The sequence below is a fragment of the Chelonoidis abingdonii genome, chromosome 1 (assembly GCF_003597395.2).
Source record: "Chelonoidis abingdonii isolate Lonesome George chromosome 1, CheloAbing_2.0, whole genome shotgun sequence".
Lineage (NCBI taxonomy): Eukaryota > Metazoa > Chordata > Testudines > Testudinidae > Chelonoidis > Chelonoidis abingdonii.
Window position 1 is genome coordinate 310,600,924 of NC_133769.1, and position 27,280 is coordinate 310,628,203.

The 27,280-nt window shown below is 42.5% G+C and overlaps 1 protein-coding gene across 1 annotated transcript in view; it reads right to left on the bottom strand.

Annotated features, from left to right (window-relative positions):
• Positions 1-27,280, bottom strand: part of ENOX1 (ecto-NOX disulfide-thiol exchanger 1) — a 415,538-nt gene that overhangs the window by 116,398 nt on the left and 271,860 nt on the right. The window contains exon 8 of the mRNA XM_032781770.1: positions 12,742-12,954. Within this exon, the coding sequence (XP_032637661.1) occupies positions 12,742-12,954 (213 nt within the window). The remainder of the gene's footprint in view (positions 1-12,741; positions 12,955-27,280) is intronic.

Below are 27,280 nucleotides of genomic sequence, written 5' to 3' on the forward strand. Positions count from 1 at the left end.
CATATCTGAAATTGTTTGCCCACAATAATAGGAGAGCACCACCTTGAGAGTTGCAGCCGACGGCTCCCTTGGAACAATCTAGGAGGAGTTTTTTGTTGGTTTGTAAAGAAAAGAAGTCTTATAAATGTGTGCTTCACTGTGTGAATATGTCTGTCAGAACAGAGTCATGGATTTCCCACTCATGGTTTGCCAAGAAGTGCCTGCTGAGATTGTCTGCTAGTGAGTTGTGAATAGACAAGAGGTATGCCACCTGGATAGCCATGCTGCGTCTGATACACCCGTTCCAAAACCTGACTGCCTCCAGACAAAGTGGGAGAGACCTCTCTCCTCCCTGTTTGCTTACGTAGACCACAGTAGTGATACTGTCTGACATGACTTGGATGTGGAGGGAGCGAATAAGTGGGAGGAAGGCCTTGCATGCAAGGAGAATTGCCCACAGCTCCAGGATGCTGATATGTAATTTGGCCTCCTGTGGGGTGCATGTACCCTATGCAGTGTGACAGTTCAAGTGGGTGCCCCACCCTAGAAGTCTTATTCTGATGGTCACACTGGGAGTGGGAGTAGAGAAGGGGACTCCTACTTGTACATTGTCTGAGTTCTATTGCCCCTTGATGTAACAGGGATTCTGCTTCCTGCTGAAGACTCACGTGAATGGGTGGTCCCCAAAGGGAAACTTAGAAGGCAGTTTGTGAGGAGGAAAGGAGAGGAATTCTGTGGAGTATCCCTAATGGATAATTTCCAATACCCAAATGTCCATCATGATTAGCTCCCAGTTGAGGGAGACGAGTGTAAGATGGCCAAAGAAGGGCAAGTGGCATCAGAGATGGTAAGTGGGTCTTGACTAAGATGTCAAAGTGGCTCCTAGCCTAGCCGTGGGTTGGGAATGGGTCACGATCATGGTGACAGAAGGGGCTGAAAAGCGGGGCCTCTGTGTCTTCTGTCACTTTTGGGAAGGCTTGGCAAGATACTGGTAATACAAAGCATGAGGAGGAAGAGGAGGAAGAGAAGGCCTTGGTTTATAGGTCTGCCTTTGGTGCTTCCTCTTCAGGGCGGGTGTGTAGCTCCCCTGGGAGTAGAGAGCAGACCTTAACGAATGAAGAGAATCAGTTTTCTCATTAAAGAGGTTCGACTCGTGAAAAGGAAAGTCTTGGACAGTATGCTGCACTTCCCTGGGGAAGCCTGAGGATTGCAACCAAGAATCCTTCCTTCTAACAATACTAGTGGCCAAGCTTCTGGATGGTGAATCCCCTGCATCAACTGCAGCCTGAAGGGCCATTTTCACCACCAACCTGCCTTTTTCTAGAAGTGAGAGGAACTATAGTCTGTTGTCAGGAGAACGTTTGACCTAAAAGGCCACCAGCCTAGAAGCAGTTGTTGAAGTCACACATGGCTAGCAGAGCCTGGTAATTGGTGATGTGGAATTGTAATCCCACAGAGAATAACTTTCTCCCCAGGAGGTCCAGTCTCTTGGAACCCTCATCTGATGGGCTAGTCCAGGGGTCGGCAACCTTTCAGAAGTGCTGTGCCGAGTCTTCATTTATTCACTCTAATTTAAGGTTTCGCGTGCCAGTAATACATTTTAATGTTTTTAGAAGGCCCCTTCCAAAAGTCTATAATATGTAACTAAACTATTGTTGTATGTAAAGTAAATAAGTTTTTAAAAATGTTTCAGAAGCTTCATTTAAAATTAAATTAAAATGCAGAGCCCCCCGGAGCGGTGGGCAGGACCCAGGCAGTGTGAGTGCCACTGAAAATCAGCTCGCGTGCCGCCTTCGGCACATGTGCCGTAGGTTGCCTACCCCTGGGCTAGTCCTTAGGTATTGTGAACTATTTTGTACCACCACAGAGTTTGGAGCAAGTTGGGAGAACATAAATTTGGCTCCCTTTGTTGGGATGAAATAGCAGCTCTTCGCTCTCTTAGGTGTGGGGGCACTGAATGCTGGGGTGTGCCAGACCAATTTCACCGTTTCAATTAAATCTCGTTAACTGGGAGGGCCACCTGACTTGGGCACTGAAGCTGCAGAATTTCCAATAGTTGGTGGTGTAGGTTTTGGACTTCCTCCAGAGATAAAAGATTATTATAAGGAGCAGGGAGAAAAAATGTTTTTCTTTACCTCTGAGGATAGGATAAGAAGCAAGGAGCTTAAATTGTAGCAAGAGAGGTTTAGGTTGGACATTAGGAAAAACTGTCAAAGTGGTTAAGCACTGGAATAAATTGTCTAAAGAAGTTGTGGAATCTCCATCACTGGAGATTTTTAAGAGCAGGTTAGACAAACACCTGTCAGGAATGGTCTAGATAATACTTAGTCCTGCCATGAGTGCAGGGGACTGGACCTCTCAAGGTCCCTTCTAGTCCTATGATTCTATGATTCTATATTTGGAGCTCATTAGCCACTCTTAATAGTAAATCCTAGTATTGCCTATGGTCATCTGGTGGAGATGGGGAAGGAGAGACTGCCTCATCCGGGGAAGAGAAGAGATTCCTGTCAGAACCATCAGTACCTGCAGTTCCTGTTTGACATCCTCCTCCTCATATACCGACAGAATGAGTTGTTGATGTAAAAGAGAAGAGTGGAAAGACTCCTGGATGGGTCCTGGGCATTTGCTACAGTGATCCCACAGCTCCTAGTGGTTCAAAATGAGGGGCCAACTGTTTGTGTGGAACCCGAGGGCATGGGGACAATTGGCCCCTAGAGAGGCTGTGTCCATGAGGGCAGCCACTGAGAATCCTGGATCACCTGCCCAGGCGTGGCTCTCTTCAGGGGGATGAAGGAGGAATTGGCTTGTCAGATTCTTATGAATATGAAAATTGCTCCCGTTGGAATTCTGCCTGATGGCTGTAAATGAGATGGTTCCTGGGACATGGAAATTGTGTCATCTTCCAGTGTAACAATGTCCCTCAGGTGGCCTGGGCCAGAGCAGAGGGAAGACTATAGGTAGAGGAGGAAGATATCCTCCAGTGCCATATAAGTTTCTATGTGTCCTGGTGTGTAAGGGGTTTCGATGGTCAGCACCCAGCACATCACTAGTCATGGTGCATCTTTGGGTGGATGAGTCGATACTGCGGAGTCCAGACCCACACTTGTGGACGGGACCGGCGGATGACAGTCTTTGTGCTTCAGTACCGGGATCACCAACAGAACCGGCGGATCCTTCTTCCTACATGCTTTACTCTCCAACTTGGAGTTTTTTTGTGGAGTTGGTTCTTCAGGGTCTGCACATCAGAGCTCAGGGAAGGAGCGTGTCTCTTATGGACAGTCTTTGATGGGGATCTGTCCTTGCATCCATCAGAGTGGCCCCTGCTCTCAGGAAAAGTCTTTGGGTTTAGCAAATGAAGGCTCTGCTCCTAACCACTTCCTTGGAGAGGCACTACTTGTTTGGTAAATTGATGTACATGGGGTCTCTCCCAGGCCTGGATCAGAGAGGGGCCTCATGGCCTTCTCCATTAAGTATTTCATAAGGTGAAGAAATAGGCTTTGCAAGTTCTCAGGGAAAGGAGTGACAAATGCGGCACTTCGCTGAAATGAGTCTCACCCAGGCAGTCGAGGCAGAGTTGGTGTTCATCACTGATGGAGAAGGATTGGGGGCAGGAGAGGCAGTTTTTGAAGCCCAGGACTGCGGACATAGTCCCAGACTACAGGGAGGGATTCCCTGGTTCAGGGAAGCACACACAACACTAACTACACTAAAACTATAACTGTACTAAGCTAAAAGAATAACGGTAAATATTAGTTATAGATTCTCTGAAAGCTGAAGAAAGAGAGAACGCTGGAGTCTGAATGAGGCAATGCAGTGGTAAAACTGAGGGGTGTTGACCCACACTGCCTCTTATACCCATACTCGGGAGCGCAAGGAGAACTACTGTGCATGCGTGTGCCAATAGACACTACTTGTGTCCAGACTCAGGCGCAAGGTGCGCATATGTAATCACATGTGGAATACACATGGGGGCTGCCACTTGAAGTAGAAAGATGTATTAAAGCTCTCACTTGCACTGTCCTGGTGCTGCTCTAGGCACTGCCTCCTCCCAGCACTCTCATGGCCACAAGAGGCCGGAATCCTAGCCCAGTCTGAGCACAGGGTAGGTATGTTTCAACTATGGCCTCTTTTCATTAATCACAGCCCCGTTTCTCACTACAATGGCAGAAGAGATGCTATGTGGCATACATGTGCTTGTAGGCTGGCTATATGCCATTGCAGACTCAACCTTACACTGAGGTGACTCTCCTAGGTCCTTATACACAGGTTTTGTGGGCAAAGCACACGACTGAGGTGATGTAAAATGGCCACATCAAGCCTGAGGATCTAGCTCTGTGAGCACTGTATTTATTTGTCTAGGATAAAATATGAATTCACATAAGTTAATTCTACAGTTACTTTAAATTTTTTGAAAGAGAATTAAAAAATAAAGTTCTTTTTTATCCACAGCTATGAAGCCTCATATTTAAAAAACAAATGTGCTCCCAAATGCCATAGAAATTTTCAATCACTGATCAAGAGCACTAGAGCAGGTTGGGAGTTGGAATAAAAATGGAAAACATTTTCCTTTTGATTTATTGTCACAATTCCTTTTCCAGTACAAATTTCTTACCAGCTCTAGTGAAGACTTTTCCCAGTGAATTATAGAGTATTATATTCCTAAACCTTTGGCTATTATTATTAACTATGATATAATTATCGTGCTGTTGCTAATTAGAACCAACTTTATGCTAGGCACCTTACAGATAAGTATAAAGAGTAGGAGTAGAATTTTTAAAAGTGTCTATGCGTATGTCTACCCTGCAATGCAACCTGTGCTTGAGCAAGGCAAATGCCCCCTTGCATCTACAATGAAATTACGATAACTCAGAGCTAGGACCCAGAGTCCCAGGACTCTGCAGGGCTGGAGGGTCCAAGCTTGAGTCAAGCAAGGAGCCACTGTCCAAGCCCTATTGTTTTGCAGCGTAGCTGCAGCCCCATTTGACTTAGGTCCCAAGAATCATCCAGATGTATCACACAATTCCATGGAACAACTTCCTTAGTGTAAGGGGACAATAGTCCCCTTACTAACACTCAGTGGGGGTGTTTTGGTTGGCTAGCTCCCAGTACTAAAAGGGAAAGGGTTGATGGTTAATCAGGACCCTGAGACTGACAATATCAATGTAAAATACTTTCTTATTAAAAAGGATTCTTGCAATCAGAACATTTTAGTTTATGGCCCAGCTACCAAAGAACTACAGGTAGTGAAATCCCTGTCACAAGTTTCCTCGCCACTCGCCTCTTCACTCCCCTGCCTGCCACTCACCCCTACGGCGCCAACTTCCACTCTGCCGGGTGGGTGCTCGTCCATCCCCCCACCTCTTCCCGCCCAAGCATCCGCCCTCGCTCCACCCCCATTCCACCCCCTTCCCCCAAGTCCCCGCCTCTGCCCTGCCTCTTCTCCACCTCCTCCCCTGAGCGTGTCGCATCCCCGCTCCTCCCCCCTCCCTCCTGGAAAGCACTAAGCGTCGCCAAACAGCTGTTAGGCGGCGGGAAGCGCTGGAAGTGGGGAGGAGCAGTGACGCGGTACGCTGGGGGGTGGCAGGGAGGAGGGAGCTTGGCTGCAATTTTTTCCCATGGGAGCTCCAACCCTGGAGCACCCACGGAGTCAGCGCCTCCCTCTCGCTTGCATCCTTACCTAAATATCGGGACAAATGGAATCCCGACTGTACATTGATTGGGTTGTGGGACAAAGGGCTAAATATTGGGACAGTCCCAATTTATCGGGACATCTGTTTACCCTAATTTTCTATGACGTATAGTGCTAACATTGATTTAGCATGAGTATGAGGGTTTATAGGCCTCTTGGGGAATTTGTGCTTTGGGGAAGGGATGAATAGTGAGAGTGTGGAAATTCAGGGAAGGAGTGCCAGGTATATACAACCTCATGGTAGGTGGACACAAGAAGTTGTGAACTCCATATAGGTAGCATGCTTCCTGAGAAGAAATCCCCATGAAGAACACATATTGCTAACACTTATTACAATGATCTGTAACCCACTAAACCCCCATTTTTGTCTATGACTACAGGGGAGTTAACAGGCCACTCTTACTTGAATCATCCCTTACATTAGGGGCTAAATACTTATCCTAAACTATCTGTTCAACCTTGTATTTAGCTGTGACACTCTTATTACCTTTCCCAGACCTGAATAAGAGCTCTGTGTATCTTGAAAGCTTGTCTCTCACCAACAGAAGTTGGTCGAATGAAAGATATTACCTCACCCAGCTTGTCTCTGTATTAAAGAGATTAAGTTTATCTGCAGAACTTTAACATGACCAGTAAATTGGTGGTGTGACAGCTATAATACATTTATTTGGCTGATTACCCTTCCATAAGCATCGGGTCAAGCAATTAACGTATATATTGAACACATGACCCAAATGTTTAAGTGTAATCCTCTTGCTAATCTTTCAAATACCTGCAGTCAGAAACTTGTGACAGGGATTTCACTACCTGTAGTATGGTTGAGCCATAAGCTAAAATGTTCTGATTGCACTAGTCGTTGTTAATAAGAAAGTATTTTACACTGAGACCAACATGCCCTCTGTATATGTTTGAGACAAACACACTTAAACCCCATTTCCTTAACACAATTGTTCTCCACTTCCTGTGCTACTCATTTTTAACCTCCCAAGTTCTTCCTTTACATTTCTCTTTTCAGGAAGATTGTGCAGCATATCCTTCTTACAAGTACAGTAATGCTGATATCAATTGTCCATAACACTACAGTATTACACTAGTGTAAGCTGTTATATTTTAGAATCACACTGGCTCCACATAACTTACTAGACAGCACACCTATTCTGGATAGCTATGCTACTTGATGGTATCAAGTTTAATTTCAGATTTTTGTTTATAAAGAGTGTTATGCTGATATGGCCTACATACAGAATTTTATGTGCATGGGAATGATGTAAATGAGACAGGATATTCCTTAATTTAACTACGAGATATGCAAGATTCTTGACAGGAGAAGCCTGTTTCACAATTCCTTGTTTTGCACTCTTGGGCTTACTATATTTATGTGAAATGTGAAACATTGTCCATCTGTTCACAAAGAGTTTGCAGGGAATTTTAAGAAGACATGTTAATGAAATTAATGGGGTATATTTACAACATTGATAAAACAACAACTTGGAGCATCTGGAAAGCTCATAAATTTGGTATTTATCAACATACATGGATGGTGACAGCTTTAGCCAAATATGTCTTTTCAGTGTCCTTGCCCTCAAATGACAGATCAGCCAGGAGCTACCTTCCTTCCAGGTACTGCTGAGAGTTTGTCAGGCTTGTGTAAGCCTCATGCTTTGAAAAATTTACCCGCACCAAGGCCAATTTTGCTTTTAAGGAAACATCACAATTCTGTACATGACAGGAACTAACCAGACAGCAATATAAGTTTTACCCGAGGCCTGATATACACTACAAAGTTAGGTCAACATAAACCTCCTTGCGTCAACCATGTGTCTGCACTTAAATTTGTCTCCCACTGATGTAAACGCCCATTACATCGACATAGCAATGCTACCTCCCCAAGTGGCGTTGAGCCATGGTCGATGTAGAAGTTGACACAGCACAAGTCTAGACACTGCATTACCTATTTTGACCCTAACAGTCCTCCAGCAGCTGTCACAGTGCCCAACACTGACCACTCTGGTCACAATTGTGAACTCCACTGCGGTCCGGTGAATTTTTGAAATGCCTTTTCCTGATTGTCCAGCACGCGAGTACACCTACAGCTCTCCATTATTGTGTGCAACTGCCCAGCTACATGCTCCAGACGTGCTCTGGCTTGGAGTAGACAGGAGATATTGGGTCTCCTGAGCCTCTGGGGAGAAGAGGCTGTGCAGACACAGCTATGCACCAGCCATAGAAAAGTTGACGTCTATGAGCAGAATTCATGGGGGATGCAGAAGAAGGGGTGCAACAGGGACCAGCAGCAGTGCCGCATGAAAGTGAAGGAACTTCAGCAGGCATACCACAAGGCCAGGGAGGCCAACAGTCAATCCAGTGCCATTCCTCAGACCTGCTGTTTTTACAAAGAGCAGTTTGCCATATTTGGCAGAGAATCCCCACTACCCTAGAGACAGTAGCATAGCTGGTGGGGAGCAGGGCAGCGGGCACTCTCCCACTGAGCACAAGTGGCGCCTTTTCAATTTCTTTGCGCCTTTTTAGTTTTTACTCACTCAGCGGCACTCCGGCTCTTCGGCGGCACTTCAGAAGCGAGTCCTTCACTCACTCTGCAGGTCTTCAGTGGCATTTAGGCAGCAGGTCCTTGAGGATAAGAAGGAGGTGGAGAGGGATGAGAGACGTGACTGGGGCCCAGCTATGCGGCAAGCTAGGACTTGTTTGGGACTCCACCACAGTCCAGTCAGTCCTGGCAGTCGAGCCCAATGAAGGGAAAGGATCATCGGATAAGTGTGTAAATATATTTTTCACTACAGTGATGCAGCTCATGACTCTTCATTAATTTACTTGGACTAGAAGAGGTAAGATACAACAAAGAGAGGTAGAGTTGCTATCTGCTTTTCATTGCTCCTGAGAGATCTCGATATAACTTTCATGGAGGCACTCTGCAATCCTCTCCCAAAGATTTTTAGGGACGAAAGTCTTATTTCTTCATCCACGGTAGGGCACTTTCCCAGTCAGTGCTAACTTCAGCAGGCATCATTGCAGTCAGTACACAAGATAGCAGCATATAGGCCTAGGTGGCTTTGGGACACCAACAGCAGCTGTGCTCTATCGGCGTTACCCTCAGGAGCCATACCCACTGTGGCAGGTGCTGTGAGTGGTGTTGTGCACCAGTAATCCAAAGCAAAAGAGCCAATGGGCATGTGTTGTTGAAAATATTAGGGGAGGAAGGGAACAGGAGTTCTGAATCTTTTGCTTTCTGTTGTGACTACACTGACAATGGTACTGCTGTGTGTTTTATTTGCAGTTGTTTCCATGAGGGGTTCCCCCTCCGCACCTGCAGAATGCCTGAGCCAGATAGGGAGGAGAAAGAAGAGGACTCAGGATGACATGTTCAGTGGAATCCTGCAAGCCAGCGCTGCATCAGACCCTGAGCACAGGGGCTGGAAGGTAAACGTTGTAAACAGCCTAGAGAAGGAAAGAGTGCAGAGGAGAAAGGCCCAGGAGTCCCAGCAGGAAAAGGAGAGGAATATGCACCAGGAGGTAATGAGGCTTCTCCGGCAGCAAACACAGATGCTGCCGACTCTTGTGGACCTACAGATTCAACAGTCCTGGGCTTGCCTCCCTCTGCAGCCCTTGGAGAACTCAGTTGCAGCACCGCCCTAGACTTCCCCACTCAACATTCCTCGTGTCATCAGGGGCTGCTGCTCTACCCCTACCTCTCCACCTGAGGGGATATTAAAGACCACGAAAGCTCCACATACACTGACCTGTAAAAGCCACAGTTGGTGTATTTAGCTAAAATGTACATGAACGTTCTTTCCCCTTGTAAAGTTCTGTTCTGTTAATTTATTAAGTTTTCAATGTATTTGCTTTAAAATTGCACAGATTCCTTTTCACTGATTTTGTTATAAATAAAATTGTACTGTTTGGAACACAATTCATCTTTATTAGTTCACAACATATGCTGCAAAGAGCCTAGCAGTTGAGAGCACCCACTTACTGGTTACTGTACAGTGTGACACAACTCATAGAACCTGTAACAGACAAAATGAATAGATGCATTGACACTGTTACATTCATACATGTACACGAAGCACCACACAGTTCCTAACAGGCCAAAAACAGCAGGGACAGGTAGAACACAATACACCACAATGCATTACTGCCTCTCACTGTTAGACTACTCTTTCAAAGCCTCCCTGAGCCATTTAGCTCCATGTTAAGCTGTTTTCATAGCACTTATATCTGGCTGTTCCAACTCAGCAGACAGCTGCTCCACCTCTGCACTCGACCCCAGTGGAAATGTTTTCCCTCTTGGGTTCATAGATATTATGCAGAACACAGCAGGCAGCTATAACAGTGGGATATTTTTGTCATTGAGATCCAATCTTGTGAGTCAACAACATCAACGTCCCTTCAGTCTACCAAAAGCACATTCAACTGTCATTCTGCAACTGCTGAGCTGCTGGTTGAATCTCTCCTTGGTGCTGTTGAGGTGGCCAGTGTATAGCTTCAGGGGAACTGGGGATAGGCTGGGTCCCCCAGGACCACTATTGGCATTTCAACATCACCAGTGGTAATCTACCAGTCAGCAAAGAAAGTCCCTGCTTGTAGCTTTCTGAACAGCCCTTTGTTCTTAAAGATGTGTGTGTCATGTACCTTCCCTGACCAGCCCACAGTGACGCTAGTGAAGCATCCCCAGTGATCCACCAATATTTGCATAACCATTGAAAATTAGCCCTTTCTATTGATGTTACGCTGTGGCAAGGTGGTCTGCCAAAATAGGGATAGGTATGGCATCTATTGCTCCAAAGCAGTTGAGGAACCATACTGCTGCAAATCAAGCTACTATATCTTGCATATTGCTGAGAGTCACACTCCTGCATAACAAGAGGCGATTAATGCCCCTGCACTTGATGACAGCTCCCACAGTGGATTTTCCAAAATGATTCCCCGCTGACTGGCAGCAATCTGGCTTTGCAATTTTCCACACTTCTCCACTGTCAGTGCAGCTCTCATTTTGTTGTCCCTGAGCTGGAGGGTCAGGGCAAGCTCAGCCCACAGATCCAGGAATGTGTCCTTGTGCATCTGAAAGCTCTGCAGCCACTGCTCGTCGTCTCAAGCCTGCTTTATGACGTGATCCCATCAGTCAGTGCTCATTTCCCAGGACCATAAGTGACACTTCACCATCGGCAACCTTGAGCTGATTCTTGCTATGTCCCACAGCAATCTGTCCTCCAAAACTGTCATGTTTCCTGTTGATTTGGTTCTTTCAGGGTTCTGCAACTACCAGAGGATTGTGTGTTCTGTGCTTGCAACGCTCACAACAATAGTGCAGAGCTGTGCAGGCTTCATGCTTCTGTCAGAGATGGTGGACAGTGAGGAGGGCTGCCTGGGTTTTGGGGATTTTGAAAAGAGGAAAGCAAATTATGGGATATGGATGATATTATGGGATGGAGACAGTTGCACACTGGAAAGTTGACTTCTTGCTCTCAGTCACCCCTTCATGACCCGTTTTTGTGCCACCATGCATAGCCAAAACTTCCCAAAAATGATGGGGCGGGGTTACCCACTGGGATACCTACCTATAGTGCGATGCACTGTGCACTGATATAAGCACTGTTGGTGAGTCCATGCACTGCCAATACTAGGAGCCAAATATGCATGCACACAAGTGATATACTAATTGTGGGGGCTTTATGTCAACATAATTTGCACTGACCAAATTTTGTAGTGTAGACATAGCCTGAAACTTCAAGGCTCTCAATTTTCCCACTGACAGATGTTCCACAAGAGTTGATGATTAACAGAATTATTTAGATGGATTTAACTAAGGTCCAGACTGCTGACACTAGGTGATTTTTTAACCCTGCTGAAGAAGACATTTTTAAATACTAGAACCAGCTGTTGTACATGTAAGTTTGGGAAAGCTGGTATGAACAGAACAACATGGCTGTGGTGGTGCTCACTTTCCTTTTTCTCACACGTTATTTTTCAGTCACTGAGATATAAAATGACCTGCCTATCCAAACTACCATGGGTATTAACTGATCTTGAAAACTCACCCACTGCACATGTCCTCAGATAATAACTCCATCTTTTACCATGATATCACAGTGTTTATGGAGCATATAGTTAATGTATATGTAAATAGCAAAGGCATAATTAAGACTCAAAAGTGCAACATGCATATTGGTCTCAGACTAAAAAATGTTCTTAATTTTTTTGTCTTGTATGCTTAAGCAGGATACACCTTTGCGACTATAATTAGATCCACTATTTGAGGAACTTGGGGTAATTGGAATCTGGCCTTTGTTCATGTGGATTGGGTGCAGATGGACTGAATGAATCAAAAACGAAGACTGTGGGGATGGATTATACATATGAAAATCCTGCATAAATGAAGTACGATTGTTTTAAAGGGCCCTAGGCAATTATCCTGTTGTTTTATGAGGGAACCCCATTAAGGTGAGTTGATTGATTATATTTCTGTACAGGGAAAAATTGCCAGCACTAAATATTTTAGACACTTTACCTGCCAAATAAATGCTGGCAGAAGATCAACGGAGCACTTGTGCTGCCAACAGCAGTGCAGAGAGTTCTTTTGTTGTGGAGATGGCTTCAGCACACTATTTATAAACCTCCTGAAAGGGGTTCATTTCTATAACTTATTTTTACCTAACCTCAATTCAAAAATACACTTCAATTGTGCTCTATTCTGTAGGTATCAAAGATAACTAGAATTCCTTATCTCTACAACTTACAGATAAGAGATCATTGCACTCCAGGTAAAGCATGATCTTTCCCTGTTTCCTATTAGGGACACTTTTATCTGGTCAGTTTCCTGAAACATTATGGATCCTATAGTATGTCTCACTCTATTAATGGAAAAACTATTGAAACTTTGCTCACCTTGAGAAATAAGCTCTTAGGAATGGTCCTTGTTCCTCCAAATTGCTATAGCGTATGAAATAGGATATGAAGTAGAACGTGACTTTATCATAACTACTTACCCCCGAACACACAAAACACACCACCACTACCACAATCACACCAACAACACTGGACAAAAAGGAGTTACTTACATTGAGTGAGGATCCCTGTTAAGGCATTTTTAAAACTCTCCTTGGCTTGTTCCATTTCTTGTTCATGAGTGGCTCTCTCATTCATAAGTCGGCGAACATGACTATTTGCTGACTGCACCATTGAATAGAATTGATTTGCAGAGCGACGATTCACCTCGCCTCGCTCAATCCAGGTAAGCAGAACTGTGATGGCCTCTGAAAATTTGCTGTCATCTAGAACAGTCAAACCACAGGTTTTAAATTACAGATATAAATATCCCAGGAATGATACAATTTCTGCATTATGCCACATTAAAATACTCATCAATTGTGCTTACACTGTATCATATTGGGTTACACTTTTTGGTCCATTGTTCCATCAGATCTAGGGAGCTGATGCTATCATATGAAATGCCATAAATTCTCATCCAAAGCCTGTCTTCTAGTGATTATAATGGTTCTCTTCCTTGAAAAAAAAGGTGGCCTGAATTTTCACATGCACTAAAGAAATGGTAAGGGTGTGTGTGTGTGTGTGAGGTGCTAGATGTATTAAACGGTGTAAGGGATTTAATGTGGGAGGCTATAGCATGATGTTTCAGTTACGTCAGGGAGCACTTGCATTTTGTGTCCACATTGATTGGCCTTTAGTATTGTGCATTTAAAGGTTTGTACATGTTCCCAAAGACCTCGAGCTGGGCAAATAATAATACATTCTACAATAAAAATTCTGTGTTCTGTGGATCTTGTCAAAACACAGGGTCTAGATCTGCATGTTAAATAAATTCACTCAAAATCTTCCAGTGACACAGACCCCCATTACATTTAGTTCCTCTACTTGCACCTATTATTGTATGCTGACTACACTTTATGGTCATCAAGAAACAGAGAACAGAGAAGCATTGTAAGTACACTAGACATTTAGATCCTGGACTAGACATTCAGATCCTCTGACTGTCAGATCCTGAGTCTGGACGACAGAGTATGGATCACTTGATAGTGGCCCTGTTCTTTTCATTCCCTTTGAAGCATCTGGCCCTGGGTACTGTCAGAAGACAGGATACTAGGGTAGATGAACCATTGGTCTGATCCAGTATGGTCATGCATATGTTTTTGTGAGGTTGTATAAAATAAAAACTCAACAACCAAACAAGACCAACCCAAGTATTATAATGATAAAGGGCCTGAATCTGTCATCATTACTTAAATGAGTAATTTATTCATGCAAGGCTTCTCAGTGACTTCAAGGAAACTAGGAAGAGCGCTACTCACCATCAGTAAAAGTAGAAGAATTGGGATGCAAATTAGAGTTGGAAAATATCTACTAGGCCATCTTACTCACTAATCCTTCCAGTGCAAAATTTCGCCCTGCAGTATATTTCCTAGTACTTCATCTAATACTTTTTTTTTTATTGAAGACCTCCTGGGATGATTCTTCTACCTCTTCCTCAAGAGAGTCTTATAGTGAGGTCCATTAAACTGTGAAATAAAACTGCCTTACAATTCAGCCTACATGTGATTTTTTTCCTGATTTTGTCCATTTACTGAATAATTCATCCCATGCTTGGCGTTACATCCTTCATATATTTTAAATGATTAGTATTTCTCCCCTGCTGCATAAATGTCTACTGTTCTGGGGGGAAGGAAGCAGAGGTTTCGCCCAATGCCATTTTAAATGAATATGTGAAAATATTAAAACCAGCCAATGACGTGGGGAGATCTGGCAGGTTTTTTTAATTGTTTTGTAAGGTAACACAATCTATCTGTAAGAAATAATAAAAATAAGTAACAATAATTCTTATATGTTATACAGGACTGTTTATTTTAGATCACAAATCACAATACAAAGAAGATGGGGACCTAAGACCCAGAGAGGTTCAGTGAGTTGCTTGCGGTCATGCAGCAGGTCAGTGGCAGATTTAGGAATAGACCCCAGGTCTCTGGACTCTTAGTTCAGTCTCCTATTCACTGAACCTTGAAGTTACCTACAACAGCTGGATTCAACTGCTACCAGCTGGATAGACTTCTTGCATTTGAGAGACTCTCAGAAATCCACAAAATAAAAGCATCACAATGTCCTGTTTTGCATTGTGTTGTGTGTGTGTTGTGACTTTACATCCATACATGACCATGCCCCCTTCTCTTTTACTTATTTTGTGGCCATTGAGAAGAAAAGAAATGGGGTCTCTGTGATGGTACCTCCCATAAGGCTTTATGGAAATATGCTTAGAATGTGTTTTTGCTACATATGCCATGTAACATAACTCCATAAAGGTTATGATCTACTAAATGTATTAATCCTATTTGTATGCATGTATCATTTTTGTATTCGAAGTTATAAATGTTATGAATGTTGGCTGTGTACTGGCTTGATTTCTAAATAACCTTAGTGGAGCATTTGGTCAGTTCCTGGAGAAAGGAATGTTGAAATTAAATACCTAATCAAGAAACGCTTAAAGGACAATGGATCTTGCAATGCTCCAATCCGCATAAGAAGTCTACTTGAGGACATTCAAGGTAGCAAGTAAATAACGGATGCTACCTGTAAAAACTGTGAGTCATGCATAGACATGTGACTTGCCCAGGTGATTCCAAAACTCCATCTTGGAGCTGGACTTTGCATAGGAGAGAGGAGGGGGTCTCCACCCACAAAAAGAAAGTCTATTTAAGTCCGTGGGAGACCCCTCCATTTTGGTCTTCAGCTGGCTAAAGGGAGGAGCCATCATGAAGAATCCCCTAGCTACCACCTGAGCTGGAACAAGAGCTGTACCAGGGGAAAGAATTGTGCCCAGGCCTGGAAGGTGTCCAGTCTGAGGAAAAAACTTACTGAAGCATCTCTGAGGGTGAGATTATCTATATTCAGTTTGATTAGACATAGATTTGCACGTTTTATTTTATTTTGCTTGGTAACTTACTTTGTTCTGTCTGTTAGTACTTGGAACCACTGAAATCCTACTTCCTGTATTTAATAAAATCATTTTTTACTTATTAATTAACTCAAAGTATGTATTAATACCTGAGGAGGCAAACAGCTGTGCATATCTCTCTATCAGTGTTATAGAGGGCAAACAATTTATGAGTTTACCCTGCATAAGCTTTATACAGAGTAAAGCGGATTTATTTGGGTTTAGACCCCATTGGGAGTTGAGCATCTGAGTCTTAAAGACAGGAACACTTCTGTGAGCTGCTTCCAGTGAAGCCTGCAGCTTTGGGGCAAGTAATTCAGACCCTGGGTCTTTGTTGGAGCAGACGGGAGTTTCGGGCTCAGCAGGAGAGGGTGCTGTGGCTCCGAGCTGGCAGGGAAGGCAGGCGTAGATGTAGTCTTGGCACATCGGATGGCAGCTCCCAAGGGGGTTTTTGTGATCCAACCCGTCATAGTCTCCTTTTTCTCTGTCCCACTTTTGGATGCCAGCACTTAATTCACTCTCATGAGTGAAGCTCACTGCACATATAGACCTTAAAAGAGCTCATTATAGAATTCAGCTCAGAAATCACTGGGTTGAGGACCTCTGAGCTAGGATGAAATCCTGATTCTATTGAAATCAATGGGAGTTTTGCTGGTGACTTCAACAGAACAACAATTTCGCCCCTACAGCACAGGGTTTATCGATGTTACAATATAGTCAATAGAGAAAAGCCTGTAATCATTTCTGTAAATGTTAGCATGCATAGTCTTAAAATCCGATTACACAATAAAGGAATGTCATGAAGCTAGGTGATTTTGTGGACAATACTAGGTTTTTAACTCTGGAAATTCAGCTGATGAACATAAGGTATATAGAGTTGAATAGATTCTTCTCTTTTTTCCTTGTAGGTATCAGCATATCTTACCCCTCAGAAAAATTAAGAGAAATGATACGTCATCTGCCTAATCCAAGTATGACTTCTGAATAAACAGTCAGCAGAACTGAACAAAAAATACTTAGTTGAGATGCATTTTTTAAAAAGAACTTTTGTAGAAGTATCCTCCCATTTGCTCTCTTACTTTAATCTCTGCACAGCATGCCAGTGCATGCCATTTTGCTATTGAGCCTACAATAAATGAAAACACTGCTCCTTTGTTCTTATTAAGCACAGTTGGGGGCCATACAAGATGTTCATAAACATACCATCTTTCTGTCAAACAGTTTCAAGCCATTAACTGCCCTGCTCCCTCACCTGTATATTTACTGAAAACCTATTTTCACATACCCTGATCCCAATGAGCTAATTGATGGTTCTTCACAATCAGAAAATAAATCTTCAGTATTAAACATCAGAAACTTTACTAGTTACATAATTAGGAGATATATTTTTCTAATAATTTAATAAATGCTAAAGGGTAATAAGTTCACAGCAGAAGTACATTAGTTAATAATAGGCTTTCTCTACCGGTTCAAAAATTCCTAATTTCATCTTCATTCCTAACTTTTTAAATCCATGATTCCACTACCCAGTTAGTGGCAAATTGCAACTCTAATTTAATTAATTTTCTTCATCCCAGAACAAAGTGTAACTCTTTCTGAGCAATCCCCAGTTCACCTGGAGAACCACCTTTCAATATCTGATATAAATTCTTATTCAATAGAAAGTTTTCTGTACCAGAGAAAACAAAAACAAGAGAATCTAATTTAAACAGGGTTTGGATTGCAGTCTTTTTAAAGCCATTCGTTTAGACAGAAACTAATTCTGTTCACAGGTATCACTCAGAGGTACAGCAATAAAAATATAGAGCACTGTTTAAATAAATGCTCTTAGGTGTGTTTCTTTATATAATCGTTCCATTAAAATGCACCATATATTGAAGTATTTTCTTGCACTTAAATGCAGTCTCCAAAGTTAAAGTGCGTTTAGACAAATTATGCCTCTAACGACACTACATCAATTACACAAACCTACGCAGTACTTATGCACAGTCTGCTGGGCTTTTAGTTGTATTGAAAGTAGTGATGTGTAGCTTTTAAATGCTATCAGTCTTCTGATGACAGCTAGGCTGGTGTCAATTGTTAGAAAGGTTTAGGTGTCTTTTTCTGGACACAATCATTCACATTTCCAGAGATAAGATATTTTAAAATTCTTTTTATGTCACATGAAAATAGTTGGCACTTACATCCTAGCTCAAAAGCGAGATGATAGGAAAAATAAAGAAAGGGAAATGATCCCCTAGAGCTGACTAGAAAATTTCCACAAGCAATATTTACAAGAAAAATGAGAAACAATTGTTGATGAACATTTTAAAATCTTTCTTCAATTTTTTGATCAGCTTTAAACAACCCATAAACTTCCACCAGCTACTGCTGAGGCTGCCTCAAAATAGGATACAAGAGGCTGTAGATCCCCCATTCTTTGCAAACAGCTCTCTCCTCAGACTTGACAAACTCACTCCAGGAAACATGTCTTACAGGATACTTATCCATAAGAGTAACACGTAATGTATCTAAAAAAGCTAATGACTTTGTCAAGACTCATAATCGTTGTGAGCCATAAATGTGGACAATATTTATGGAATAATGGACCTGGAATAGAAATTAGTCACCAGGACAAAATGTTTCTTGATGATGAACTATTTTAAGCAAGTATCAGAGGGGTAGCAGTGTTAGTCTGGATCTGTAAAAGCAGCAAAGAGTCCTGTGGCACCTTATAGACTAACAGACATATCGGAGCATGAGCTTTCGTGGGTGAATACCACTTCCTCGAATGCATCTGACGAAGTGGGTATTCACCCACAAAACTTCATGCTCCAATATGTATGTTAGACTATAAGGTTCCACAGGACTCTGCTATTTTAAGCAAGAGGGAGTTGACACCTCCTCCTTAGTCAACTGACGAGGTAATGCAAGAGTTGATTGATTGTCTCTCTTGACGCATTCCAGAACAGTCAATGGAAAGCCATCAGAGACAAGAACAAACAATCGAAACCACTTAAAGGTAAAAGAGAAGCTCTATAACAACGCAGGGGTTTGTACTGTCTGTGAATAGAAACAAAGGGCTGTTTTCAAAATAACAGAATGTAGGGAAAGGCACATGGATCCATTCACTGAGAAAACCCCCTGAGGTGCTTTCCTTAATATTTGGGTCCTGGTCTTAAAAAACAGTCACCTCTGCAACAGACTGAACTTTGAGGGACAGTCTACTTCATTAACTAGGAAACATAATTATTGATAAGTATAGGCTCAAGTTCATGTTTTATTATTTTGTTGTGTATTATAACCACTTGTTTCCACCATTCTTTCTTGTGTCTAGTTAAATCTTTATTATTTCTTAAATAAACCTACTTTTGTTTTATTGTAAGTGCTCACAAGTGCTGTATGGATTACAAGAGAGTTGTTTTCAGGTAAAACTGGTAAATTGGGGTATGCTGCACCATTGGGTGAAGAGGATCTTGAATTTCTGTGAGCAGTCAGTGTCAGGGGCTAGATATTACAGTGGAAATGATTCCAAGGGATTCAGGGACTAGAGTGAACCTATTATTAATGTGCATGGCAAAGGAAAGGCTGGCATAAGCCCAGAGGGGAGTGTTTGAGTGTCTGAAGGTCTGGCAGTGAAAGGGAGCTGACACCCAGCTACCACAAGAAAGGCTCCCTCTCGCTGAAGGCAGACGGGTAACAATGTGACTCACGGTCCTGGGTACTCTAAGAACCATTGCAGAAGCATAAACTTAAAAAAATCCTACTTTCAGTGAATGGATTTTCTCCGGTTTACACTGTTGTAGCTGTGGGCAGAATTTGCCCCAACATGATCTGAAATTTTATGAGTACTCATCTCAGCGAAGTTAATCCTGTGAATAAGCACTGGCAGGATCTGGGCCATAGTTCTTATAATCTTTCCCATTTTATGGTGACAAACTGGTACTCTGATCATACTGGAGACAGGCTTTCAGACACTCTAGTGTTCCTGTCATTTCCTTATCTATAGTCAGGGCTCTCCTTACCCATATGCAAAGTACGCCGCTATGTAGCACCAGGAAATCTGGGGCATCAAATTTCCTGGTGCCCCATGTAGCTGTGTGCTGCTCCAGCCCATGTTCTGCTTTTTCCTTATGGTCTCTGCCCCAGCTCCTCCTCTTCCCACCCCTGCTCTGCCACAGCCCCACCTCCACTCCCCTGAGGACTGAAGCAGGGCCAGGCCAGCACTCACCAGCAGCGGAAAGTTCAGTGGCCCGGCCCCAGCCATGCCACCGGTGAGTACTGGGAGGTGGCTCCCCACTGTCCCCAGAGCCAGCCCTGTCCCCCCTACGTGGAGCCCGGGCCCAGCCCCCACGCCCCGTGGAGGCCTGCCCCCAACCCCCATGGGGGGGGCTGCGTAGGGCCCGAGAATAGCTAGGGACGGCCCTGTTTATAGTACTGTATTCTCACCAAGTTTGCAGATGACACTTAGCTTGGGGGGAGAGGTAGATGTCCTGAAGGGTAGGAATAGGGTCCAGAGTGACCTAGACAAATTGGGGGATTGGGCCAAAAGAAATCTGATGAGGTTCAACAAGGACAAGTGCAGAATCCTGCACTTAGGAAGGAAGAATCCCGTGCATTGCTACAGACTGGGGACTGACTGGCGAAGCAGCAGTTCTGCAGAAAAGGGCCTGGGGATTACAGTGGATGAGAAGCTGGATATGAGTCAGCGTGTGCCCTTGTTGCCAAGAAGGCCAACAGCATATTGAGTTGTATTAGTAGGAGCATTGCCAGCAGATGCAGGGAAGTGATTATTCCCCTCTATTCGGCACTGGTGGGAACACATCTGGAGTACAGAGTCCAGTCTTGGTCCCCCACTACAGAAAGAATGTGGAGCAATTGGAGAGAGTCCAGTGGAGGGCAATGAAAATGATCAGGGGGCTGAGGCACATGATTTATAAGGAGAGGCTAAGGGAGCTGGGCTTGTTTAGTCTGCAGAAGAGAAGAGTGAGGGGGGATTTGATAGCAGCCTTCAACTACCTGAAGGGGGTTTCCAAAGAGGATGGAGCTAGGCTGTTCTCAGTGGTGGCAGATGACAAAACAAAGAGCAATGGTCTCAAGTTGCAATGGGGGAGGGTCTAGGTTACATATTAGGAAACACTATTTCACTAGAAGGGTTGGTGAAGCACTGGAATATGTTACCTAGGGAGGTGATGGAATCTCCATCCTTACAGTTTTTTATGGCCTGGCTTGACAAAGCCCTGGCTGAGATGATTTAGTTCGGGATTGGTTCTGCTTTGAGCAGGGGATTGGACTAGATGACCTCCTGAGGTCTCTTCCAATCCTAATATTCTAGGATGAGAACCTATACTGCACCCAGAGGAAAGGGGCTATGGCATCCAGCTTGTTGTCCTAAGTCTGGGCTGCTCTGAGGCTGCCAAAGACCATGCCAATAACTTAGACAGCACTGGGGGCCTGCCTTAATGTGCCAAATGGGCCGGATGGGGAAGGGAGGTATGCTCCATGTTTATTTGCTTGGTTTGCCATTGATGTGTTATGTTATCTTGGTCATTTATTTACCTGTAATTTATATTTCTAAAATGTAAGTTTGAGCCCATATAAAAGAAAGTCAAAATAAATGATTTATGCAGGTGAGTCAGGCTAGGGTAGAGGTTTAATAACCCTATTCATCAACAGACTCAATCCTCATCCTCCGTGCACCAGAAATAATTTACTTCCCATCATACACCACGTTTGGTACCTGATTGATGCCCCATTTTCCTCTTGGCTTAAGCTCCTCTCCTGCAGACAATGTATGCCACTGATTTAGAAACTTAAGTTGTAAGTTTACTAAATTCTTGTTTTTTTCTGCTCATATACCGTATATAACTGTGTCATACTTCACACATCTGGCTGGTCCTTTTGGAATTAAGAGCATTTTAAACCCTACAGCATTGCATAATAAATTGGCATCAGGGAATCTCAATTCACCGTGCCAAAAGGTTACTTTAAAGAATGATTAATCATCCATCTTAGTTTTTCAGAAATAATCTTAACTATATATTATATCCAGGAAACTTCTTACATCATAACATATTGTGGCTGAAACTAAAAATCTTTAAAAAAATACTTACTAAAAGATATCCCAACTGTAATAATTCCAAATTGTCTAATTAATCTCTTCCAAATTCAAATCACAGAGGATCCTTCCATAGGTGGATGTTCTGTGTTACACACAGAAATTCATTATCTTGTTCTGCTGATGCTATTATTTCCAATAAAATGTAATTATGAGATTATTGAGTTTCTTCCCTATTTCTCAAAGTCATACTAGAAACTTTTAGATCCGTGAACTGCAATTTCCGAGTCAGTTATAATTGAGTAATTTGGCACTGCTGTGCATTTAATCAGCTATGTTATATTAACATTTTAAAATTCACATTGATGGAATATGGATTATGTGAGTCAGGACCACACTCAGAACACACTTAATAGTAAACGTATTTATTTTAGGTGTAATGAGTGGACCATCCAGGGAATTGGGTTACCCAGCCATTGATAGCTGAGTGAAACCTAAATTTCATTATCAAAAGGCAACATTGCTCTCACAACAGCTCCTGCTGGTCACTCCTAAATCTAGCCAGATGTATGTCTCACAACAGATGCCAATGGCATATGGAATAAGGAATGGAAAAACACTGAAATAAACACAAGAATGCTGAGTGAACAAATTTGATATAAAAATGCTGAAACCTGTCTATTATATGTCTTTGTATGGAATATAATAATTAAGAATAGGATGCAAAAAATGCCTCAAAATTATTTCAGTAGCAACTACATTAGGCACTCTGCAGTTTCATTAAAAGGAGCTCAGAACTGACTTCCTTTCTGATGCCTTATTTTTGGTCTCTACTACATTAAGCTTCATTAGGTTCCCCCTTTGGCTAACCGCACCACTTCTGCGAGGCTTAAAAGTCTAGCTTGAAGTATGGAGTTATAATGAAAACAGAGAGGATTTCTTCTCAGTAAAATATCCTATTTTGCAAGCAATTAAATATTGTTTATACTTCTAACTATGTGCAAGGGCTGAGATTTACAAGCTTGATGTTACCTGAATCTTGCAGAAGATGCATCCTCAGTTAGTTCATGCTACTATAACTGCCATCTACTTATTTAAATTTCCAATCTGTTCTCTCTTCAGGGGGATAATACAGTACCTGGCATAGATGCAGCTTCTGAATTTTGCAAATTCTATTTTTTTTTAAATGGAAAAGCAGGTGGATCACTTTGCTGTGCTCAGAATAAGACACTGCATTTGAAAGGGAGGTAAATAATAGAATAATGTTCATGTCTTACAGATGTTTATGTTCCCTTCCTATAAAATAGTTTAAAGCAGATATTGAGATGTGGTGAGATGCCTTCATTAGACAGTAGGACTGCTTGACTACCTGCAGCAAATAAGACAGACACAGTATTTTAAAATGGCCTCTTTGCAATAAATGTTTTGTGAAGATGATACTATTAGGTACAGATTAGCTTGAATTAGGAATCTCATGGTGTTCAAAGCTCCACTTTGGAATCTAAATGTCACATGCATACAGATTAAGATGATTTGTTCCAATGTACCTGTTAGAGCAGGATCCACATAAAGAAAGAAGGTCAACATACTGAGCGTATCTTTAGCTGGGACTTCATTGTTGTGGGCACAAAATTGCATGAAGAGTCATACGCATGCAAGAAAATGTGGTCCCAAATATCTGTTCTCATAGCTTTTTATGCAGCAACAATACATCTGATTGGGAGGATTGATTATTAATTATTTATTTATAGTAGCACCTATAATGTGCTAAGATCTCAAAATCTAAAAGATATAGACCAGGGGAAAGAGGTACAACAAACAAGTGGTTATGGGCGCCACATTTTCATAATACACTATCTGACGACATAATTTTCTGTTGTTCTTGCTAAAATAAGTGGTGTATCCCCAATATCCTTGCATGATGGATTCTGATCTACAGCCACGCTCCAATGTAGAAATGCATGATTTCCTTAACTATTTGCCAACTCGTTACCACATTTCAGCAAAGACATGGACTGCTACCTAGGATGCATGAGTGTGCCTCAGAAAGGGGGTTGAAAATTTTATCAAACCACTGCAGGTCTGGATATTTTATCATTATCTCAGTTATATGGATGAGCATACGTTCTTCATTCTCTTGTCTATCATGTCAGCACTTTGATGCTCATTTCATTCTAATAATGTTGCCACTGCTTTCACTCTTGTTCAAATCTCAGCTCTTTTCACGTGTTGGACCCAGGAAAAAGGGCTACGTACATTACACAAGATTCTGACAACCAGATTAAAGTTGGTTTCTTTGTGATAGATATTGCCAACATAGTAAATGCCTTAGCAAAGGCTGTTACTGTGGTATATATGGGTTGGCTCAGGCTGCGATCAATGGACTAAAGAAGAAGTATCTCTGTATACTGCCGCTATCAATGCAGAACAGTACAGGAAAGTGTAAGCAACCAGTCTTAGTGTTGCGGCAGCAAATTTGACCCCTGAGCTCTGATTCAGGTTCTCTAGCCACAAGATGTTGGCAATGGGTCAGATGCTAGATGTCGCACTTAGATGCCGTGGTGAAAGCTGACCAGATGGATGGATAGATAGATGTGTTGAAGGCAACATAGGCACTTAGAGAGAGGAAACACTTTGAAATCCCTTCAGATCAAAGCAAGTGCTAGTTAACATCAGGCACTCCACGGAAATAAAAACGCCTAGCCTTCATCTGCCAGCAGGAAAGGGTTTTGCAGGGAAAAGAAAGTGGAGAGTGGAATTTTCAGGGCTCTGAGGATCTCTAAAAGAAAAATGTTATTCACTGTCTGTCCTAGAATGCAAATAGAGGCAGTGATTGATTGAGCTGGATCAGAGTGGTCTCTTTACTAGATCTCTCCCTGAGTAGATTCAAGAGTTTCTGCGTAATTTAAACTTTAATTTTAAAAATATTTTTTCTAGCTCTTATGTTTATTCCAATGGGATCTAATTCCAAATATGAACTGGTATAGGGACTGGAAATGAAGGTCAAACAATGTCCCCTCTCATACCTCTGCTTTTCTGGAACCATCTGGATGCCTGCCCCTTTTCATCAAAATAGGCTAACTCTACAGCCTAAAGATGTCACTTTTATTATCAGGATTGTTAACTACTTCACTGCTTATCAGTTTAGTAAATCACCCAGTAACTCTAGTGAGATGACAGGAGTTTGGGATTTTAAATTGTGGACACAGTTTGAGTACAGTAGTGCCACTTTTGCCCCTCAAATTGGGCACAAGGTGGGATATGTCTCTCACATGGGCATTAGTAGATGTCATGGAGGAGCAAGCAGAAAACCAAAGTGTAGATTCAGCAGCCCTGACTCAAGCCATGCCAGAAGTCCAAAAGCCTGAATTTGATTTGCACCAGTGCCTCTTAACATTGCTGTGGCAATGTAAAGGGACTTTGAAGTGGGAGTAAATTACACTGAGTTTATGGCCCCTTTGCACTGCTAGAGTCACGTAAAGGGGAGGGTAGTGCGGAGAACAATCCAACCCTGTATCTTTGAACATGGAACAGTTTACTGTTTCAGATGCTATAGGAGCAGATAAACCAGAGGAGAAACACTTAGTAGTGACAGCACTAGACTACAGATCTGGATATTGTCTTTGAAAGAGTGCATAATGGTAATGGCAAAGTGTTTACAGCTGTTTTGAACAGAGAGGCCCTGATTTTAATAAAGACCCATACAAGCAAAAAAGAATTGATTACAGCAGCAGTCTTTGAAATGTCATCATAGCACTAGCTATGCAAGATAGGGCAAGCATCTTGCAAAGAAGGTAGCTTAAATCTTAAAGTGGTGAAACAGTGCTGGTGAAACTAGTGGTTGTATCTGAAGACAGCTCAAATACTCTCTTCTTGATAAACAAAAACAAGGGACTCAAAGAGAATCTCTTAGTCATACTCTGAAGGGCACCTTGAGCATTTCTTGGAATACTTTTTCACCTACTGGTCTCTTAAATGGCAATTCTGGCCTCTATTGAAAACGTAGCAAACAAATATTTTGAATACCCTGCATGCCTGCCAAGTAGCATTGCAACAGAAAGTCATTTTATAGGAGAAAAATGGATTTTTCAGTTACACTACTTATGTTAAGAAGTAAAAGGGATATCAGTTCACATGGTCCAGAGCATAAACTGACCACAAGCTGGGGTCAGGAAGAAATATCCCCTCATGGTACAGTAATACACAGTTATGTGCATTATGAAGTTTTATGCTTTTTCTCAGAGGCATCTGGCATTGGCCTCTGTCAGAAACAGCATAGTAGATGAGATGGACCACTGGTCTGTTCCATACAGCAAATCCGATGTTTTAAATGTTTTGCACAGCGGGAGATGAGGTTGCTCCTCCCATTGTAGGCTAGACCCTTAACACGAGCAGCAGCAATTTGTGTTTATGAGAACATACTTGCCATTGCAAAATTATAATCTCTAATCTTGGGCCTAGAAAAAGGCAGTATTGCTAGAAGAAAGAAAGAAAGAAAGAAAGAAAGAAAGAAAAAGAAAGAAAGAAATTTTATGTATATATTTGTATTTTTTTAAATATTAGGTCCATTTAAAAGAATTCTACTCAAATTCCTTAGGATGGCCAAGAGTGATAAATGACTATGTGCTATGGGTAGAGAGGTCTCGAGGGGAGAGAGGTGGGGGGAAGAGACTGCTTAAAAAGAGCTGAGTCCTTTAGATCTCTGAGCCTTTTTTTTGTAGTTGGCAGAGGAAGACCAGGCATGATAATATCAAGTTTTAAGCATAATAAGCATGGGTTGAAATGTGCAATTTTGGTCCACTGGTTTTGCCTGAAGTTTTCTCTCAGGAATGTGGGCATCAGATGATCGGGATCAGGTTTGTCAGTCCATACTGCAAGATCATATGCATTGTCTATATGGCTAATAAAGTTCCAAACAACCATGACTGAATAAAGGATGAGGCCTCTGACTGAAACCTGTATGGATGATTCTACAAAGCCTGTGTTGGCACAGTTGTCTCCAACTGAGTATTCAGTTCAGCATAAAACAAAGGAGAGTCAGGAAGTAGCATTGCTATCATATTTGCACCTGGCCTTAAATGTAGGTGGTCTATCATTCCAAAACTAATTCCAGTTGACTGTCTCTCTTTTGCATGTGAGTTCCAGGATGGGATTAAGAGGGGACTTGTACAAAAAAACCCATTGGTCCACCAACCATGATGATCTGATTGGCCACGTCTATACGACGCGCCATTTTGGCGCGTTAAAATCGAAAGCACGGAGTTCGATATATCGCGTCTCGTCTAGACGGGGATATATCGAACCCAGAGCGCGCTTACATCGATTCCGGAACTCCACCAAAACAAACGGAGTTCCGGATTCGACATGGCGAGCCGCGCACATCGATTCGGCGCGGTGAAGACGGGTGAGTAACTCGATTTTAGATATTCGATTTCAGCTACGCTATTCTCGTAGCTGAAATTGCGTATCTAAAATCGATTTTCACGCGTCGTGTAGATGGGGCCATTGAGAGGACTGCGACTTCTGGTAGTGAAAGAGTCACTGATGGTGACTGATGTCTATGCAGATAATTCTTTTGGGTTAGGTCAAGATGTCATAGGGGAATTCTCTTTGTTTTTCT